Source organism: Leopardus geoffroyi, chromosome A2 (assembly GCF_018350155.1).
Source record: "Leopardus geoffroyi isolate Oge1 chromosome A2, O.geoffroyi_Oge1_pat1.0, whole genome shotgun sequence".
NCBI lineage: Eukaryota > Metazoa > Chordata > Mammalia > Carnivora > Felidae > Leopardus > Leopardus geoffroyi.
Genome location: NC_059331.1, coordinates 3,855,471 through 3,871,455, shown reverse-complemented (window position 1 = coordinate 3,871,455; position 15,985 = coordinate 3,855,471). Strand labels below are relative to the sequence as shown.

The 15,985-nt window shown below is 63.8% G+C and overlaps 1 protein-coding gene across 23 annotated transcripts in view; it reads left to right on the top strand.

The window, feature by feature from the left end:
• PTPRS (protein tyrosine phosphatase receptor type S) overlaps nt 1–15,327 on the top strand; it is a 96,385-nt gene extending 81,058 nt beyond the window's left edge. For 14 of the 23 annotated variants that reach the window (XM_045491643.1, XM_045491653.1, XM_045491649.1 and 11 more), the window contains 21 exons: nt 773–1,378; nt 1,823–1,920; nt 2,556–2,809; nt 3,371–3,464; nt 3,556–3,771; nt 4,096–4,253; nt 4,758–4,769; nt 4,999–5,111; nt 6,525–6,572; nt 7,664–7,761; nt 7,850–7,973; nt 8,458–8,633; nt 8,712–8,831; nt 10,189–10,343; nt 10,428–10,713; nt 10,869–11,047; nt 11,696–11,822; nt 11,977–12,102; nt 12,995–13,149; nt 13,345–13,480; nt 14,049–15,327. In XM_045491643.1, coding sequence (XP_045347599.1) covers nt 773–1,378; nt 1,823–1,920; nt 2,556–2,809; nt 3,371–3,464; nt 3,556–3,771; nt 4,096–4,253; nt 4,758–4,769; nt 4,999–5,111; nt 6,525–6,572; nt 7,664–7,761; nt 7,850–7,973; nt 8,458–8,633; nt 8,712–8,831; nt 10,189–10,343; nt 10,428–10,713; nt 10,869–11,047; nt 11,696–11,822; nt 11,977–12,102; nt 12,995–13,149; nt 13,345–13,480; nt 14,049–14,117 — 3,350 coding nt within the window. In that variant the 3' untranslated portion in view covers nt 14,118–15,327. The remainder of the gene's footprint in view (nt 1–772; nt 1,379–1,822; nt 1,921–2,555; nt 2,810–3,370; nt 3,465–3,555; nt 3,772–4,095; nt 4,254–4,757; nt 4,770–4,998; nt 5,112–6,524; nt 6,573–7,663; nt 7,762–7,849; nt 7,974–8,457; nt 8,634–8,711; nt 8,832–10,188; nt 10,344–10,427; nt 10,714–10,868; nt 11,048–11,695; nt 11,823–11,976; nt 12,103–12,994; nt 13,150–13,344; nt 13,481–14,048) is intronic. The other 9 variants (XM_045491656.1, XM_045491650.1, XM_045491655.1 and 6 more) reach the window with 3 other exon arrangements.
• Nucleotides 15,328–15,985: the final 658 nt, after the last annotated feature.

The window sequence follows — 15,985 nt, the reverse complement described above, 5'->3', positions numbered from 1 at the left end:
CTGATAAGTCCTGCAGGGAAGAAGCCTGGTTTTATTGAAGATTTTTAAAGTTTGTTTGTTTATTTTGAGAGAGACAGAGACAGCACAAGCGGGAGAGGGACAGAGGGAGAGAGAGAGAGAGAGAGAGAGAGAGAGAGAGAGAGAGAGAGAGAATCCCAAGCAGGGTCCCCGCTGCCAGCTGCGGGAGCCTGACGCAGGGCTCCGACCCACAAACCGTGAGATCATGACCTGAGCTGAAACCAAGAGTCAGATGCTTAACCTCCTGAGCCAGCCAAGCACCTCAGGGCTGGTTATCTTTGTAGAGCATCTCTCCTGCAGGACTTATCAGGACCTTGGCACGTTGCTTGCGAGAACCATGGGGCAAGGGCAGGGTCGTGGACGTTGCTGTGTCCCATGGGTGTTAATCCTGTGTCAGCAAGAGGCAAGGGGCAGATCAGTGAGGCACAAGATGACTGACTTCCTAACGAAAAGAAAAGATAAGCGTCCGAGGGCCTCTTCTGACATCTGGAGATGTTTTCCCGCGTCAGGTTCCCCGAGTCCCCTGCCTCCTCGCCCGCCCTCCCACTCGCCCGGCACAGTGCCGCCGCAGGGCCTTTGCACAGGCTGCTTCCCTTGCCCGGAGCACCGTTTCCGCTGCCACCCTCGGCTCCCTCACGTCTTGGCTTCCGAGCGAGGCCCTCCCGAGACCCTCTTCAAAAGTCGGCGGCCCTCTGCCCTTGCTCCCAGGCCGGGATGGCCCTGTGGCCCTGACGCTCGCCCTGTCTCCCCGCAGTGCTGGGCCGCCCCACCCTGTCGGTGCAGCAGACCCCCGAGGGCAGCCTGCTGGCACACTGGGAGCCCCCGGCCGGCACCGCTGAGGACCAGGTGCTGGGCTACCGCCTGCAATTCGGCCGAGAGGACGCCCCCCTGGCCACGCTGGAGTTCCCGCCCACCGAGGACCACTACACGGCGCCGGGTGTGCATAAGGGGGCCACGTACGTGTTCCGGCTGGCGGCCCGCAGCCGAGGAGGCCTGGGCGAGGAGGCGGCCGAGGCCCTGAGCATCCCCGAGGACGCGCCCCGCGGCCACCCGCAGATCCTCGAGGCGGCCGGCAACGCCTCGGCCGGCACCGTCCTGCTCCGGTGGCTGCCGCCCGTGCCTGCCGAGCGCAACGGGGCCATCGTCAAGTACACGGTGGCCGTGCGGGAGGCCGGGGCCTTGGGCCCCGCCCGAGAGACCGAGCTGCCGGCAGTGGCCGAGCCGGGCGCCGAGAACGTGCTCACGCTGCAGGGCCTCAAGCCCGACACGGCTTATGACCTCCAAGTTCGGGCCCACACGCGCCAGGGCCCCGGCCCCTACAGCCCCCCCGTCCGCTACCGGACGTTCCTGCGGGACCAAGGTAGGCGCGCGGCGATCCCCGCACCAGAGCCGGACCGGGCCTCGTGCCCACCCCCACCCCAGCCCCCTCCCTCTCCCCCCGCCCAGGTAAGTGGTCACTTTTCTGCTTCCTCGTGGACGCTCAAGGCGAGTCCGGACCCCGAGGCTCCGGTGTTGGCAAAGGTGGGACCAGCGCCCCCACCGCCCCCCCCCCTCACCCCCGCTCCCCCCCTCCCCTCCCCCCTCCGCCCCTCCTTCTCTCTGCAGCCGCGCCGTCTTCCCCGGCAGGGACTTGGGACAGGGCCAGGCAGGGCCAGGCAGGAAGGCCACGGGCACAGGCACAGCGGATGGCAGGGAGCGCCTGGGCCGCCCCACCCCGTCCCGCCCCACCGCCCCGCCCCGCCCCACCCCCGCACTCACGGGGCCTCTCCTCTGCTCTCTCCCACTTGGCTGCTGCCCCGCACAGTCTCGCCCAAGAACTTCAAGGTGAAGATGATCATGAAGACGTCGGTGCTGCTCAGCTGGGAGTTTCCGGACAACTATAACTCACCCACACCTTACAAGGTGCTCACCACCCCCACCGGCAACAGGCGGCCCAGGCTAGGGGCTGGGGCTTGGCCAGGGTTGGCCGTGGGTCTTGAGTCGCGGCTTGGACCAGGCTGGGGATTCAGCTGGACTCGGGGCTGAGTGAGATCAGGCGAGCGTGAGGATTGAGGCTCAGAAGCTGGGCTCGTCTTGGGATCAGGGCTCAGCTGGCATTGAGACTCGGTCTGTGGTCAACACTTAACCTGGGAGTGGAGCTCAGTCTGGGGTCAGGGCTCAGCTGGCATTGAGGGATTGAGGCTCAGTCTGGGATTAGGCTCAGTCTGAGGTTAGGGGTTAACAAGGGTTGGGACTCTGCTAGGATTGAGGCTCAGTGTGGGGTCAGGGCTCAGCTGGGCTTGACGATCTGTCTAGCGTTGCGTTTTAGCCTGGGGTCGAGGTTCAGTCAGGATTGGGATTAGGGCTCGGTCGGGGCTGGGACTCCGTTGGGATTGAGGGTCTGTCTAGGGTCAGGGTTGAGTCGAGGGTTGAGGCTTCTTCTGGGATCGGTGCTCAGAGTTGAGGTTCAGCTGGGCTTATGGCTCAGTCTGGGATCAAGGCTCAGCCAGGGTCAGGGGCTCACCCCAGGCCCCCGCTGAGCTACCCTTGGCCCACAGATCCAATACAACGGGCTCACACTGGACGTGGATGGCCGTACCACCAAAAAGCTCATCACGCACCTCAAGCCCAACACCTTCTACAACTTTGTGTTGACCAACCGAGGCAGCAGCCTGGGTGGCCTTCAGCACACAGTCACCGCCTGGACCGCCTTCAGCCTGCTCAGTGCCAAGCCCAGCGTGGCCCCCAAGCCCGACTCTGACGGCTTCATCATGGTGTATCTGCCCGACGGCCAGAGCCCCGTGCCTGTCCAGTATGATCCAAACCACCCCAGTGCCCCGAAAGATTCCTCCCGCCCCCATTAGCCAGCTGTGTGACCGGGGCCAGGCGCTCGGCCTCTCTGTGCTTTGGTTTCCTCGCCTGTCTATAAAACGCGAGTCACAGCAGCCCCCATCTCGCGTGGTTGCCCTGGTACCTCTCACGGGCACCGTCGCTAAAGGCGGCCTTGTGTTTCCTCCTCCGCCGTTCCGGATACCAGGAATGAGATCCAACCAGGGTTGAGGGTTCCCAACGGGGAGAGGAGGGCTCTGCTTGGGAAGCAGAGGAGAAGTAAGGACTACGGGGACGTTGTGGGTATGGAAGCTGGGGCTTTGAAGGATGTGTAGGAGCTCAAGAAATAGAACCGGAGTAGGCTTTCGAGGCAGAAGGAACCGCCCCTTCAAAAGCCTGGAGGCTTGAGTCAGGACCTAGTCCTGTATGGCTGGGGCTACAGGGGAGTAGCAGGAGGGAAGACGCAGAGAGCAGGGGCTCCCCCCCGTCCACCTCCAACCAAGGCATCCCTTGGACGCACCCCCGATCCTCCTTCTCCCGACAGGAATTACTTCATTGTGATGGTGCCGTTGCGAAAGTCTCGCGGTGGCCAGTTCCTGGCCCCTCTGGGTAGCCCGGAAGATATGGACCTGGAGGAGGTGAGGGCCCGGGGCCCAGGCCCGTCCTGCCTCTTGTGTGCCCAGGCGCTGCCGGCCGGGCTCTGAGCCACCCGCGCCTCTGTTCCCGCAGCTCATCCAGGACATCTCACGGCTGCAGAGGCGCAGCCTGCGGCACTCACGCCAGCTGGAGGCGCCCCGCCCCTACATCGCGGCCCGCTTCTCCACGCTGCCACCCACCTTCCACCCGGGCGACCAGAAGCAGTACGGCGGCTTTGACAACAGGGGCCTGGAGCCCGGTCACCGCTACGTCCTCTTTGTGCTTGCGGTGCTACAGAAGAGCGAGCCGGTGAGTCCCGAGTGGCGCCTGCCTGCGTCCAGCCTCGCCCTCTGAGCGGGCAGGCCCCGAAGTGACCTCAGCCCCCCATCCTCCCGGCCTTCTGTGATCCGGGCTGAAGCAGAGCAGGGGGGAAGGGGAGAGAGCAAAGATTGGCAAGGGCCAGGCCGTGGCGGGGGGCGGGAGGGGGTGGGGTTCCCCGGGTCAGGGGTCCTCGGGAGCCATCAGAGGCTTTAGAGTAGGGGAGGGAGACAGGTTCGTGTTTGAGGACGAACCGCCTGGCCACGAGGCGCGGGACGGGCACTGACGGAGGCCCCTCGCGCCCTGTTCCTGCAGACGTTTGCGGCCAGCCCCTTCTCAGATCCCTTCCAGCTGGACAACCCGGACCCCCAGCCCATCGTGGACGGCGAGGAGGGCCTCATCTGGGTGATTGGGCCCGTGTTGGCTGTGGTCTTCATCATCTGCATCGTTATCGCCATCTTGCTCTACAAGAAGTGAGCCCCTCGCACTCCCCGCGTGATAGGAGGGAGGGCTTCCTGGAAGAGGAAGCAGGGTCCGGAAGGTCCAGGGAAGGGTTCTCTCGTAGAAGAAACGGAAACGAGAAAACTCCGGCCCAGAGAGGTTAAGCCACCTGGTCAAAGTCACACAGCCTGGGGAAGGGCCGGGGTTCACAGCGGGCTCGTGATTCGGTTCCTCTTAAGGTCCACGCTCCGCTCAGCGGGACGATTTGGGGCGGAGGCCGCCTCTGCCTCGTCTCACAAGGACAGTGAGTGTAGTGGCCACACAGGACACGTCTCAGCTTGGAAAGGGAAGGCTGGGATGTTCCTTTTTGTGGCGGGGATCCGAGCAGGAAGCATTAGCCCCGTTTTCCGGAGGAGACCAAGGCTCCGAGGGGTTAAGCGAGCCACCCAGCGTCCCCGAACAGGCCCTTTTTGGCCGGCACGGCCTCACCTGTCCTCTTTTCCCTCCTCCTCACCCGCGTGTGCTTTCGGGAGCAGCAAACCTGACAGGTAAGGGTTGGCCCCATCCTTAGGAGACGGAGGGCAGGAGCTGAGGAGGAGGAACGGGGTGGCACCGTGCCCGCGGGGCGAGGGGACCCTCGGCTGTGCCGGCAGGCTGCGCGCGGTCCCTTTCCTCCCGGCCGGGTCGCTCGTTTGCGGCGCCTGTGCCCACACGCGTACGCGTGCGTCTCTGGGCACGCTGGCACGCTCACGGGCTCCTCTTCTTGCCCCCTCGAAGTAAACGCAAGGACTCAGAGCCCCGCACCAAATGCCTACTGAACAACGCCGACCTCGCCCCCCACCACCCCAAGGACCCCGTGGAAATGAGACGCATCAACTTCCAGACCCCGGGTACGTGCCTCCCGCAGGCGCCAGGATCCTCACCGCCGGGGGCCGTGGCAGAGCGGAGGAGGAAGCAGCCGCCTCGGCGCCCGGCGGCCCCTCCTCTGCCCCTGCTGCGCCCTCCGGCGCAGTTAAGTGCCCGCTGCCCACCTTCCCGCGTGGACCTCAGCTCGGAGATTCCACAGACCGGTGCCCGTTAACAGCCGAGTGAGGCTTTTAAAAACAAAACGCTGCCTTCAGTCGGCGGTCGGGGTCGTCCCTGGGAGCAGAAAGGACACCTAAAACTCAAACCGACCAAAGCCCCCTCGTTTCTTCTGGCAGAAAGGGCCATGCTTCCGTCCCCACTTCTGGTCTCCGGGCCCCTCAGTGGTGGGTGTTCGGGTTTTTCCGTGGCCTTTTCCCATCCTCCCGTGGGATTGTCCCCGTGGCGAGATACAGAGATGGTGCCTCCCCCCTCTCCCCCCTGCCCTGCCTGGCTCCTGTGTGCGGCCCCGCCTCCTGACGGTTCCCTGTAGGGTCACGGGAGCGAGCTAAAGTCGCCTGCCGTGCCTCGGGGAGACTGAACGAACCAGGGTCTTGTCCTCGATCGTCTTTACGTGCAGTGACCCACATACTTTCTCATCTTTTCCCTCTTACTGGGCTCATGCCGGCTGCTTCTCACCACGTAAGGGGTTTTTAATTTAACCGATGGCTGCTGTTCTCCTTCTGGGCTCACAGCACGATTACATCCACCATCTACGCGCACCCAGTCTCTGCTTCCTGTCGGCCTCCTGCCTCGTATTAACTGTTTCCCACCAAAAGGAGATTTTAAACATCTGTATTTAACCGATGGCTGCAGTCACCGCTCAGCCTTTTGGCTAAGACAAAGTGTAACTGATGGCTGCAGTCCTCCATAAGGGATCGTGAAGGGTCTCCTGCGGCACCTCTCACGTACCACTTTTCTTCTTCTGTGTCTGGACTGGGTTACGTCGGTTTTTCCATTTCCCTCCAGATGTTAATTTTTAACACACATATTTAACCGACGGTTGCTGTTCTTAAAGCTCACGGCATGGGCCCATATGTCCTTCCCCTGCCCCCAGGCTCCTCCCTCACCATCCTGCCACTCATCTAAAGTCTCTGCTGACCCTAACGGGCGCCAAGGCCAGGTTGGTCTGGGGGGATGCGTTAAAAGAGCCTAGGGCCTCAGAATCTTCCCGAAGTCGCGGCTAAGAGCCAGGACCGGCTGAAGTCCAGTCAGAGGGGGTACACGGCAGCTGCTGCAGGTTCTCGGGTCGGGGCCCGGGCAGCGTGCGTCCCTCGTCGTCTCAGTTCGCTCTGCCCTTTGCGTCTGTTGGCTGGCCATTGTGCGTGCGTCCAGCGGGGGATGGGGGGAGGCGGGGCCCCTGCGTGTTTTCATTTATTTATTGTTTGCTGTTTCTGCAGATTCAGGCCTCAGCAGCCCCCTCAGGGAGCCGGGGTTTCACTTTGAAAGTTAGTTCCTGTGTCTCTGTTCTCAGCTTCCTTTCGCGCACCCCCACACCCCCGTTTGTTTTCATCTCTGTCCACCTGTCCTGTGCTGGCTTCTCAAGGGAGTCGGGGGTCTGGTCCGTTGGGCCCGTAGGTTGCTGGTTGTGACTGTGTGTCTGTGGGGGTGGGGGGGGTCCTCCGGCGTGACAGGCAGGGGGACCCACTGGGCAGACGGCCCTCGCTCCTTAGATAAGGGCTCTTGGGGAGCGCCCAGGGCAGCAGCTGTACGTAAACCCGCCTGGCAGTCTTTTATGTCTGTCCCGGCCTGTAGCTCGGCCTGCCGGGCCCCAGGAGGGGAGAGGGGTCGTGCAGACGCAGACACTGGGGAGAAAGAGCCAGGCCCCCGCCCCGTTCCCTCCAGCAACCCCTCCCGCCAAAGGGTCACCATTCCATGTGCCAGATGAGGAAACGAGCCCCCGGAGGTCAGGGGCTCACCGCACCTGCTCCAAGCAGCTGCGCAGACAGATGGGGACCCCCGAGCGCGCACACACACACACACACTTACACACACACACACACACACACACAGCCCCCTGCTCCCCAGTTCCCCAGCTCTGCCCGGCAGAAGACGTTGTAGTCCTTCTGATCCCAGAAGGATCTGATCCCAGAGAGGGGTGGCGTCTCCGGCCCCTGCCCTGGGGAACAGTGTCTCCAAAGGCCTGGCCAGCCCCGTCTGCTTCTTCCATTTCTGTGTCACTTGCCCACTTCTTGGCCATGAGGCTCCGGGAGCTTGAGGTTCTCCGGGGCGACCCTTCCCCAGCCCCTGCGTCCCCAGCTGGGTTGGGAGCACTGAGACGGGTGGACGTCGTCAGCCGGGGTTGTCAGACTCGGCTGGAGCTGCTCCTCGAACACTCCACCTGCAGACAGACCCACAGGTCGGGGGTCCTGGCCCCAGCGTGGGCCGACCTGAGCCCTCCCCTCCCCCGCCACTCCCTCTAACCGCGGCTCGTCCATTGCAGACTCACACTGTAGAGCCCCCCGCTCCCCGCCCCCCCGGTCCCCAGGCTGGCTCCCAAGTGACCGGCCCGCACCATGGGGTCTGCTCTCCCCCCCAGGCATGCTTAGCCACCCCCCGATCCCCATCGCAGACATGGCAGAGCACACGGACCGCCTCAAGGCCAACGACAGCCTCAAGCTCTCCCAGGAGTATGAGGTGAGCTAGCCCCGCCTCCTACCCCCCCCCCACCCCCCCACCCCCCCAGCGCCCATCCTGACGCCCCCCACCTCTCCTTCCCCTGCAGTCCATTGATCCAGGCCAGCAGTTCACATGGGAACATTCCAACCTGGAGGTGAACAAGCCCAAGAACCGCTACGCCAACGTCATCGCATACGACCACTCCCGCGTCATCCTCCAGCCCATCGAAGGTAGCGGCCTGGGCCCCGTCCCGCCCTTGCCCGTTCTGAAGTGTGGACGAGCCAGGACACGGAGGGGGAAGCTGAAGCCTGATTCTGGTCATGGCTCCAGCCAGAAGCCACTGGGGTATTTTAGATACGTACTTAACTGATGGCTGCTGTCCGTAATCTGTTTCCACACGTCCCTCTGTGTCAGTTGTTCTCAATGCCCAGGATGCATTCACATGCTGGGGGAGAGGGAGCTAGGAGCGTTTCGAGGGTGGACCAGAGATGCCGCTCGGACCTTGCGATGCACAGAACAGCCCCGCCACAGAGAAAGCTGGCCCCCAGTGGTTGTAGTGCTCAGGTGGAGAAACCACCAAATTCATGCTCCGTGGTTTCTTTGGGGAGCGCTTGGGGCAGCCTAGGAGGACTTCCAGGAAGCGGTAGGCCAGAGAGAACCAGCGTAGGAGACGACAGCACCCCTGTTGATCTGTGGCTTCTCCCCGGGCTGTAGGCATTGTGGGTAGCGACTACATCAATGCCAACTATGTGGACGGCTACCGGAGGCAGAACGCGTACATTGCCACACAGGGGCCGCTGCCCGAGACCTTCGGCGACTTCTGGCGCATGGTGTGGGAACAGCGCTCAGCTACCATCGTCATGATGACGCGGCTAGAGGAGAAATCACGGGTGAGGCTGGACCCTGCGACCCCCGAGCCCCCGGCCAACCCCCGCCCATGCTCACCTCCGTTCTCTTGCCTTCCACAGATCAAGTGTGATCAGTACTGGCCCAACCGGGGCACGGAGACGTATGGCTTCATCCAGGTCACGCTGCTCGACACCATCGAGCTGGCCACGTTCTGTGTTCGGACCTTCTCTTTGCACAAGGTAGGACCCGGGCTGGGGCTGGGGCTGGGGGAGGGGGTGATGGGGGCGGAAGAGGAAGACCGGAGGCCCCAGCTTCTGCCCTGGGAGCTCCCCGAGAGACACAGAAAACCAGGCATGTCGGCCCAGGCTGACCACATGGTCTTGTAGCCCACTTCGTCGATGGGGAAACTGAGGCTCAGAGGAGGGCACCTCTCCTCTCCAGCCACACCAGAAGGACAAAACCAGCAGAACCCAACTTAGCAATGAACCTGTTGTCTCCTTGCCCTCTGGCCTCGCGCAGTCTAGGCCTGCGATGGGTGGAAAACAAAGCTAGAAGGTCCCTGCCAGCTGGGGTAGTCAGGACTGGGGCAGAGGGAATCTTTAGACGTGTATTTAACTGATGGCTGCTGTCAGTTACACGGTTCCGTGTGTCTCTCTATATCATTTGTTCTCAATTGGGACAGTTTGCCATCTGGAGGGCGTTTTTTAATTGTTATTACGGGGAGCGGAGGTGCTGCTGGTACCCCAACGTTCCCCAGACTCCAGCCAGGTCTTGTGTCAAAACTAAGCACACGTGGTATGTCAGGGCTTGATTTGGGTGCTGAGCCACTGCAAGGACCAAGACAGACAAACTGTCTTGCTCTTTCAGAGCTTAAGTCTAGTTGACAAGGCACCGACAATAAATATGTCAAGTAAGAAATCTTAACATGTAGAAGGAGAAAAATAAAGTATCTGGCGGGAGACCTGGAGATGGTGAGGAAGGCGGAGCCATGAGATCTGGGAAAACCGCATTCCTGGCAGAGGCTCAGCCTGTGCAAAGGTCCTGGGGCAGGATCATGCCTGGCATGATGAAGAACCAGTGAGAAGGCCTTATATCATGGCTGTGGCAGAGTGACCGAGGAGGGGAGGGCCGGGAGGGGACCCGGCAGAGAATACAGAGCCTTGGGGAGGACTTGGTCTCTTACCCCAAGGTGGATGGGAGCCCTGGAGGGTGGTGGGCAGAGGAGGGCCAACCTGATTCAGGTGCTCACAGGGGCTACTCTGGGGAGGCTCTACGGGGGGGCTACTACGGGGAGGACAGACTAGGGCGGTGAGGATTGGAGCAGCTGGACCAGGGAGAATAGACAGGAGGCAGAGCCACCAGTCTGGGCTCATATGTTGGATGCGGGTTGGTTGCAGGGGTGGGGAAGGGGCGGGCCGGGCCGCTGGGTCAAGGGCCACTCCTCCTCTGAGTTCTGGCCAGAACACCTGGGAGGAGGGAGCTGCCCCCGGCCGAGATCCGGGGGTGGGTTTGGGGAGAGAGGCGGGGCGCGAAGCTGGCCTCCTCTGCGCGTGCATCGTGGGCCGCGGTGACAGGCAGCGTCCCCGTGGCCCCCAGAACGGCTCCAGCGAGAAGCGCGAGGTACGGCAGTTCCAGTTCACGGCGTGGCCGGACCACGGGGTGCCCGAGTACCCGACGCCATTCCTGGCTTTCCTGCGGAGGGTGAAGGCCTGCAACCCGCCAGACGCGGGCCCCGTGGTCGTGCACTGCAGGTACCCCTGCCCGCCCCCCACTCCCCGCCCCCGCCCCCGGCCCTCCCTCCGGGGGGCCCCTGACCGCGACACCTGTCCCCGCAGCGCCGGCGTGGGTCGCACGGGCTGTTTCATCGTCATCGACGCCATGCTGGAGCGGATCAAGCCGGAGAAGACGGTGGACGTGTACGGCCACGTGACCCTCATGCGGTCCCAGCGCAACTATATGGTGCAGACCGAGGACCAGTACAGCTTCATCCACGAGGCCCTGCTGGAGGCCGTGGGCTGCGGCAACACGGAGGTGCCCGCCCGCAGCCTCTACGCCTACATCCAGAAGCTGGCGCAGGTGGAGCCCGGCGAGCACGTCACCGGCATGGAGCTCGAGTTCAAGGTTGGGAGGCGTCCCCGGCCGGGGGCGGCGGGGGCGCCGAGATCGGGATCGGGGCTGCCGTTCGCGCTCCGGCTGGGCAGACGCACAGCCCCGCCCGGCCCCGGGGGGGCCGGAGGCCGCCCCGCCGGTGACCCCGGGCCTCCCGGTCTCCGCAGCGGCTGGCCAACTCCAAAGCCCACACATCCCGCTTCATCAGTGCCAATCTGCCTTGTAACAAGTTCAAGAACCGCCTGGTGAACATCATGCCCTATGAGAGCACACGGGTCTGCCTGCAGCCTATCCGTGGCGTGGAGGGCTCCGACTACATCAACGCCAGCTTCATCGACGGCTACAGGTACCTCGCCTTCGCCCCGCCCCCAAGGGGCCTCCAGCCTCACAGGGGAAACGGAGCTGGACCCAGGCAGGCGCAGCTGAGGGGGAGGGGCTCTTTAGCTGGGTATTTAACTGATGGCTGCTGTCTGTAACAGGGTTCTCCCTCTGTCCTCTTCCGTCGCTGGTTTTCAACCTGGGCGGTTCTGCCGCCCAGGGAAAAGCGAGCAGTGCCTGGGGACATGTTGGTCCTAACGGGAGTGGGTGGAGGCCAGGGATGCTGCTGGACGCCTCGCACTGCCCAGCCCGGGGAACGACCCAGCCCCAAATGTCAGTGCTGAGGTTGGGACACCCTGGCAACAGGGGTGGGGTGTGGCAGCAGAAGTCCCCGCCTGTTCAGAGGCTGGAGGGTGACAGGAAACAACCTGTGCAGACACCCGGAAGGAGTTTACGGGCACCTGACGAGGTGGGGGAGGTCGGGGGAGGCCCGGCAGCCTCTGGGAGGTGATGCAACTTCCGAGGCTGACGGTTTCCCCGGGTGCACAACGGGCTCATGGAGAGGACCGAACAAGACAGACAGGGAGACGGCCCAGTGACCGGTGGGTCCTGAGTCGGCAGGGGCGTGGCAGGGGCGGGCACTGCATCTCACGTGCCCCCCACCCGCACACCGCAGGCAGCAGAAGGCCTACATCGCGACGCAGGGGCCGCTGGCGGAGACCACGGAGGATTTCTGGCGTGCGCTGTGGGAGAACAACTCCACCATCGTGGTGATGCTGACCAAGCTGCGGGAGATGGGCAGGGTGAGCCGGCGGGGCGGGGCCGGGCCACGTGGTGGGGCGGGCCCCGGGGGCCGGGGCTGCTGGTGGGGCAGGGCCACGGGAGCCGGGGCGCGGCTGGGGTGGGGCCAGGGAGCAGAGGTGGGGCCCGAGCTGACCACCGCCGCCTTCTCAACAGGAAAAATGTCACCAGTACTGGCCTGCCGAGCGCTCCGCCCGCTACCAGTACTTTGTAGTGGATCCGATGGCGGAATACAACATGCCTCAGTATATCCTGCGGGAGTTCAAGGTCACAGACGCCCGGGTGAGTATGGGGAGGGGTGGCTGGGAGGGCCTGGAACCCCGGGCCGCACTCTGCTCAGCGCCACCTCGTGAGGCGGAGGCGGCTTCCCTAGTTGGGGGTAGAAGCAAAGGCCCGGGGGTAGGAGTAAGCATTGGGGGTTGGGAGGAGGAAGAGCGGGTCGTCGAGCTGAACGATCACCGCTACCACCACAAGGGGGAAGAGAGGGCCGTGTCCCGTGCGGGTCCCACAGTGGGGCGTGTGCCGCGCTGCTCCCTAGGGAACAAGGCCCAAGGGGCCGTGCGAGAGGGAGCGAGCGGGGTGTCCCTTGGAAGCAGCAAGTCCGTGGAGCTCTGTGTCGCAGCGCTGAAAGCAGGGTGGGGGAGACGTGACAGAGGGTGCGGGGCCGTGGGCTGCGAGCAGCGGGGACGGGGTGGTCCCACCGCAGTGGGGAGGGGCGACGGAGCGTCACGCAGGTAGGGGTGGGAGGGGGTGGGGATTGGCTGGGACGAAGGGGCGGGTCAGTCGAGACGTTGCCCGCGGGTGGCGAAGGTTGATGAACGCACAGCGCGGTTGGTCGCGGCGCTCGGGGCGGTGCGGGGCGGGCCCACGGGATTGGCGGGACGCGGGACCGGAGAGTCAGTGGATGCTATTGCTGGATGCGGCGAGGGTGGCAGCCGTGGGTGGTGAAGGATGAAAGCGAAAGGCGACGGCGTGGCGTGGGGCTCCCGCTGGACGGGAGGGGGACAGAGGAGCTCTGGGTGGCGGCTCGTGAGAGGGCAGCACTGGACGAGGGGGGCTGCTGGAGGGTGGCGTTGGCCGGTGACGGAAGGCGGGGCCGGAGGCCGGCGCGGGCGGGAAGCCAGCCGTGACCGCTGCCGACCTGAGTGGCGCGGCGGGACCCCCTCCCTTGCAGGACGGCCAGTCCCGGACCGTGCGGCAGTTCCAGTTCACGGACTGGCCGGAACAGGGCGTCCCGAAGTCGGGGGAGGGCTTCATCGACTTCATCGGCCAAGTGCACAAGACCAAGGAACAGTTCGGCCAGGACGGCCCCATCTCTGTCCACTGCAGGTGAGCCGCGGTCCCTCAGGCCCCAGCGCGCCCGTTGCCCGGCTGGGGAAACTGAGGCCTAGCGAGCGCAGCCTCGAGCCCCACCCAGGCGGTCCCGCTGGGGCTGTCTGCTGTCCCTGAGGCATCGGCGGTCACACGGGGTTCGCTCGCGGGCCCCTGACCGGCTGTGCCCACCGCCCCCCCCCCCCCCAACAGCGCCGGCGTGGGCAGGACGGGTGTGTTCATCACGCTCAGCATCGTGCTAGAGCGCATGCGGTACGAGGGCGTGGTGGACATTTTCCAGACGGTGAAGATGCTGCGAACCCAGAGGCCAGCCATGGTGCAAACGGAGGTGAGGGCGGCGAGCGAGGCGATGGGTGGGCCTCAGTTTCCTGTTCTGGGAGATGGGGGCAGTCACCTTCCATCCTGGGTCGTCTGGGAAGGTCCTCGGCACCTGTTTGGGGCCAGAAGGGGATTAGTCGGACCTTTTGACACGAGAATAGACCGAAATCCAGAGCCGGGGAGCGGCCCAGGGCGTGGGGCAGCTCCCAAAGTCACAGCACGTTCGTGGCTCAGCCAGGCCCCGACACAGGCCACGGACCCCAAAGTCCCCCTGCTCCCCAGATGGGGAAAGCGAGGCCCAGAGCTAGAAGGGACTTCCCTGCGACCGCGTCCCTCAAGACCCTCCGGTCGCTCCGGAGACAGTGCTGGAGTGGGACTCCCAGCCCCGAGGGCACTGTTGCAGGGGGGGGGGAGGGCGTGCAGGGACAGCGCCCAGCCTCTGCCACCGTGCAGAGGTGCGACTTGCCCCTGCTGCAGGAGCCGGGCGCCCGCCTTGCTCCCGAGGGCAGCGGGGAGCCCTGGCAGGCTAAGGAGGTGCAGAGGTGCCGACCTGAGCCACGGTTCCCTCCCTCCTGCAGGACGAGTACCAGTTCTGTTACCAGGCCGCGCTGGAGTACCTCGGAAGCTTTGACCACTATGCAACCTAACGCCATGGTCGCCGCTGGCCCCGTGCCACCGGCCTGGATGCCTCTGCCCCTGCCGGGTGGGCCCCCGGAGACCTGGACCCCCGGCCGCCAGGGCAGGAGCGGGCAGCGGCCACGTTTCCGCTCGGCCTCCAGGAACGATGCGGCCCCCCGCAGCCTCGCCGGCCCGGCCACCACCTCCGGCTACTGTCACATTCCTCATTTCCTTCTGATTCTGAACCGAGAGATTCCGGGGTGGGGGGGGTGGGGGGAGCGGTGAGCAAACAAGGGGTTCTCCCCGGAACCGGAGGCGGGCAGGGCGGTGAGCTCGAGCCCTGGTCCTACCCCGCCCCCGGAGAGCCCTCCTGCCCTGCAGCCTGGTGTGGGGGGTGGGGGGGTCCCACTGGGCAAGGGGTGCAGGAGTCAGCTTTCCTTTCCAACTCAGTGTAACTGTATCCAGTGACATTTCTTTTTTTAAATAGTGTATTTTTTTTTTCATTTTTTTTTTAAAGAAGAAACAAACAGAAAAAAAAAAGACTCGCCAGTCAACAAATTTAAAAAGAAGAACTTTGCGTATTCCTCTTCCGTTCACAGTCTATTTTTTCACCGTAGAGAACGTTCTCGAGCGACGGCTGTGTTCCCAGGCCTGCGCGTGCGGGGTCGGTCAGCCAGCCCCAGGGCCGCCTGGCTTCCTTCTCCTGCCGTCGGAAGGTGGGCCCCACTTAAGAACACAAGGCCCTTTTGTTCCTGGCTTTTTCCCTTTTTTTGCATTTTTTTTTTTTCTTTTCCGTCTTTTTTTAATTCTGAAACATATCAAGGACCGTTCTGAGGGTGGGGCAGCGGGGGGACTCCGGCCCACCAGCGTCAGGTTCAAACCCACCGGGGTGGGTGCTGCCTCCGAGGAGAGGGCAGCGACCCCCCCCACCCCGCCGCCTGAGCCTCAGCTGTCTCCTGCCCTTGTGGAGGGGGGACTGGACAAAATGGGGGGGGGGTCCCACTTCTTCCGGGAGAGAGAGACCATGTTCTGCGCGGATCAGGGACCCTTTCCCTCTGGGACTACGGGGCAGAAGACTGGGATCCCCCCCCACCCCCGAGAAAGTGAGTTTTTCTCTTTGTATAAGAGTGGGTCTGCCGTCGCTTTCAACACTGTTTATTCAAACGGAAGCAGCTGGGTGGTTTTCCCACCTCTGCGTATGTAGATATATCGACTTTGTATTAAAGGAAGATCGTCTGACCCCGGCCGGTGGTGGAGTCTTTGTCCTAACCCCGTCCGTCCCGTCCCGTCCTGTCCCTGGGGCAGGCGGGTGCCCGGAGAGCTGGTCTGTACTCCTTCCATCGCGTAAACAGTCTCCTAAAGAATGTGGCCCAGAGAGGTCGTGTTGCTCGTCCAAGGTCACACGGTGTCTAAAGGGCCGTAGTGGGATCTGAGAACCCAGAACCAGAGGGGCCGGGCCAGCTCTGACAGGGCAGTCATCAGCCCAGTTTACAGATGGGGAAACAGAGGCTCAGAGAGGGACAGGTGCCGCCTGCAAGTCACACAGTGGGTTTAAAGCAGAGCTGGGATTCGTGCCCCGCCAAAGGCCACGCCATGCTGCCCTCCCCTGACGGAGCGGAGTCCGTGGAGGGAAGCACGGGGTTGGAGCCACTGTTCTCCCCACGCCATGGGCCACCCAGTGACTGGATCCAAACACCGAGCTGGTCAGACGCTGGGGGCTGGAGGGTGTGCCCAAGCCTTCCTCCTCTGGCAGAGGTGCCGGGGGGTGGGTTGAACGATCCCTCCCGTGGTCACAGAGGAGCTCCAGGGACAAGAAAGGGTGGCCTTGGGGCAGGGGCCCAGCCTAGGAAAGGGTAGGGTCACCCGTTTGAGAAACCATCAGATCCAGGAGTCAGAA